Source organism: Fulmarus glacialis, unplaced genomic scaffold, assembly GCF_000690835.1.
Source record: "Fulmarus glacialis isolate BGI_N327 unplaced genomic scaffold, ASM69083v1 scaffold35298, whole genome shotgun sequence".
Classification (NCBI taxonomy): Eukaryota; Metazoa; Chordata; class Aves; order Procellariiformes; family Procellariidae; genus Fulmarus; species Fulmarus glacialis.
In genome coordinates this window covers 20,898-21,740 of record NW_009229480.1, presented here as the reverse complement: position 1 = coordinate 21,740, position 843 = coordinate 20,898, and the positions used below count along the sequence as shown (strand labels likewise).

The 843-nt window shown below is 48.2% G+C and overlaps 1 protein-coding gene across 1 annotated transcript in view; it reads left to right on the top strand.

Moving 5' to 3' along the window:
* The first annotated feature begins 73 nt into the window (after positions 1-73).
* The window catches only part of CCNH (cyclin H), a 7,731-nt gene continuing 6,961 nt past the window's right edge, over positions 74-843 (top strand). Inside the window, exon 1 of the mRNA XM_009583874.1 lies at positions 74-193. Within this exon, the coding sequence (XP_009582169.1) occupies positions 176-193 (18 nt within the window). The 5' untranslated portion in view covers positions 74-175. The remainder of the gene's footprint in view (positions 194-843) is intronic.

The following is an 843-nucleotide window of genomic DNA, read 5'->3' as shown; positions in this document are numbered from 1 at the left end:
GGGGCATGATGGCAGGCGGCCGTGCCCGAACGCGAGCCCGTGAGTCAGGCTCAGCTTTGCTCCCCTCAAGGTCCAGCAGACCGACCCTGTTCTTCTGGAGCCCCACGAGGAGCTGGCGATATGCAAGTATTACGAAAAGCGGTTGCTGGACTTCTGCGGCGTCTTCAAGCCTGCCATGCCGAGATCCGTGGTGGTAAGCAGCAGTGCCTGCTAGGTGTGACACTGATCCGCTTACTGATGACTGACGGAGCTGCAGGCTTTGCCCCTCCGTCTCTCGTTTCTTCGCTTGCTTGCCTTATTCTTGAGAGCACGGATATCTTTTAAGTTTTTTGTGTTCCAGTGCTGCAGTCTGTGTTTCAGACTGCTTTTTATCTCTTTCTGTTTTCTGGGCAGTGCAGCCGTTTCAAAAACAGTTATTTCTCAACTTAATCGGTTTCTTGTGGCTGTTATACTTGCATGGATGACTTTTAACCATTTTTCTCTCCTACCCCTTAAGCAAAGAGTAGAAACAAACCTAACAATCTATGGATTGGTGATACAATAAAATGATAGCACTGTAGCTGAAGTAGGCAGTCCCAAGGTTGGGCTGTCCGGTCCAGTTGGTTCTCTCTTTGTCTGACCACAAAGCAAGCTGGTTCAAGCACCTGTACTGGCAGTAAACTAACCTACAAAAAAAAACCAAACCAAAACAAAACTTTGAACTGACTTATCTTGAACGCAGAAGAGTGCGTTTCAGAAGAGAGAGAGTGGGGACTTACAGCTGAAGCAGGGAATGAAGTTGTGCTGCTTTTGTCACCCAGCCGTTAAGATGTATAACCTACATTGTTCCCTGTTGGTTCTCCC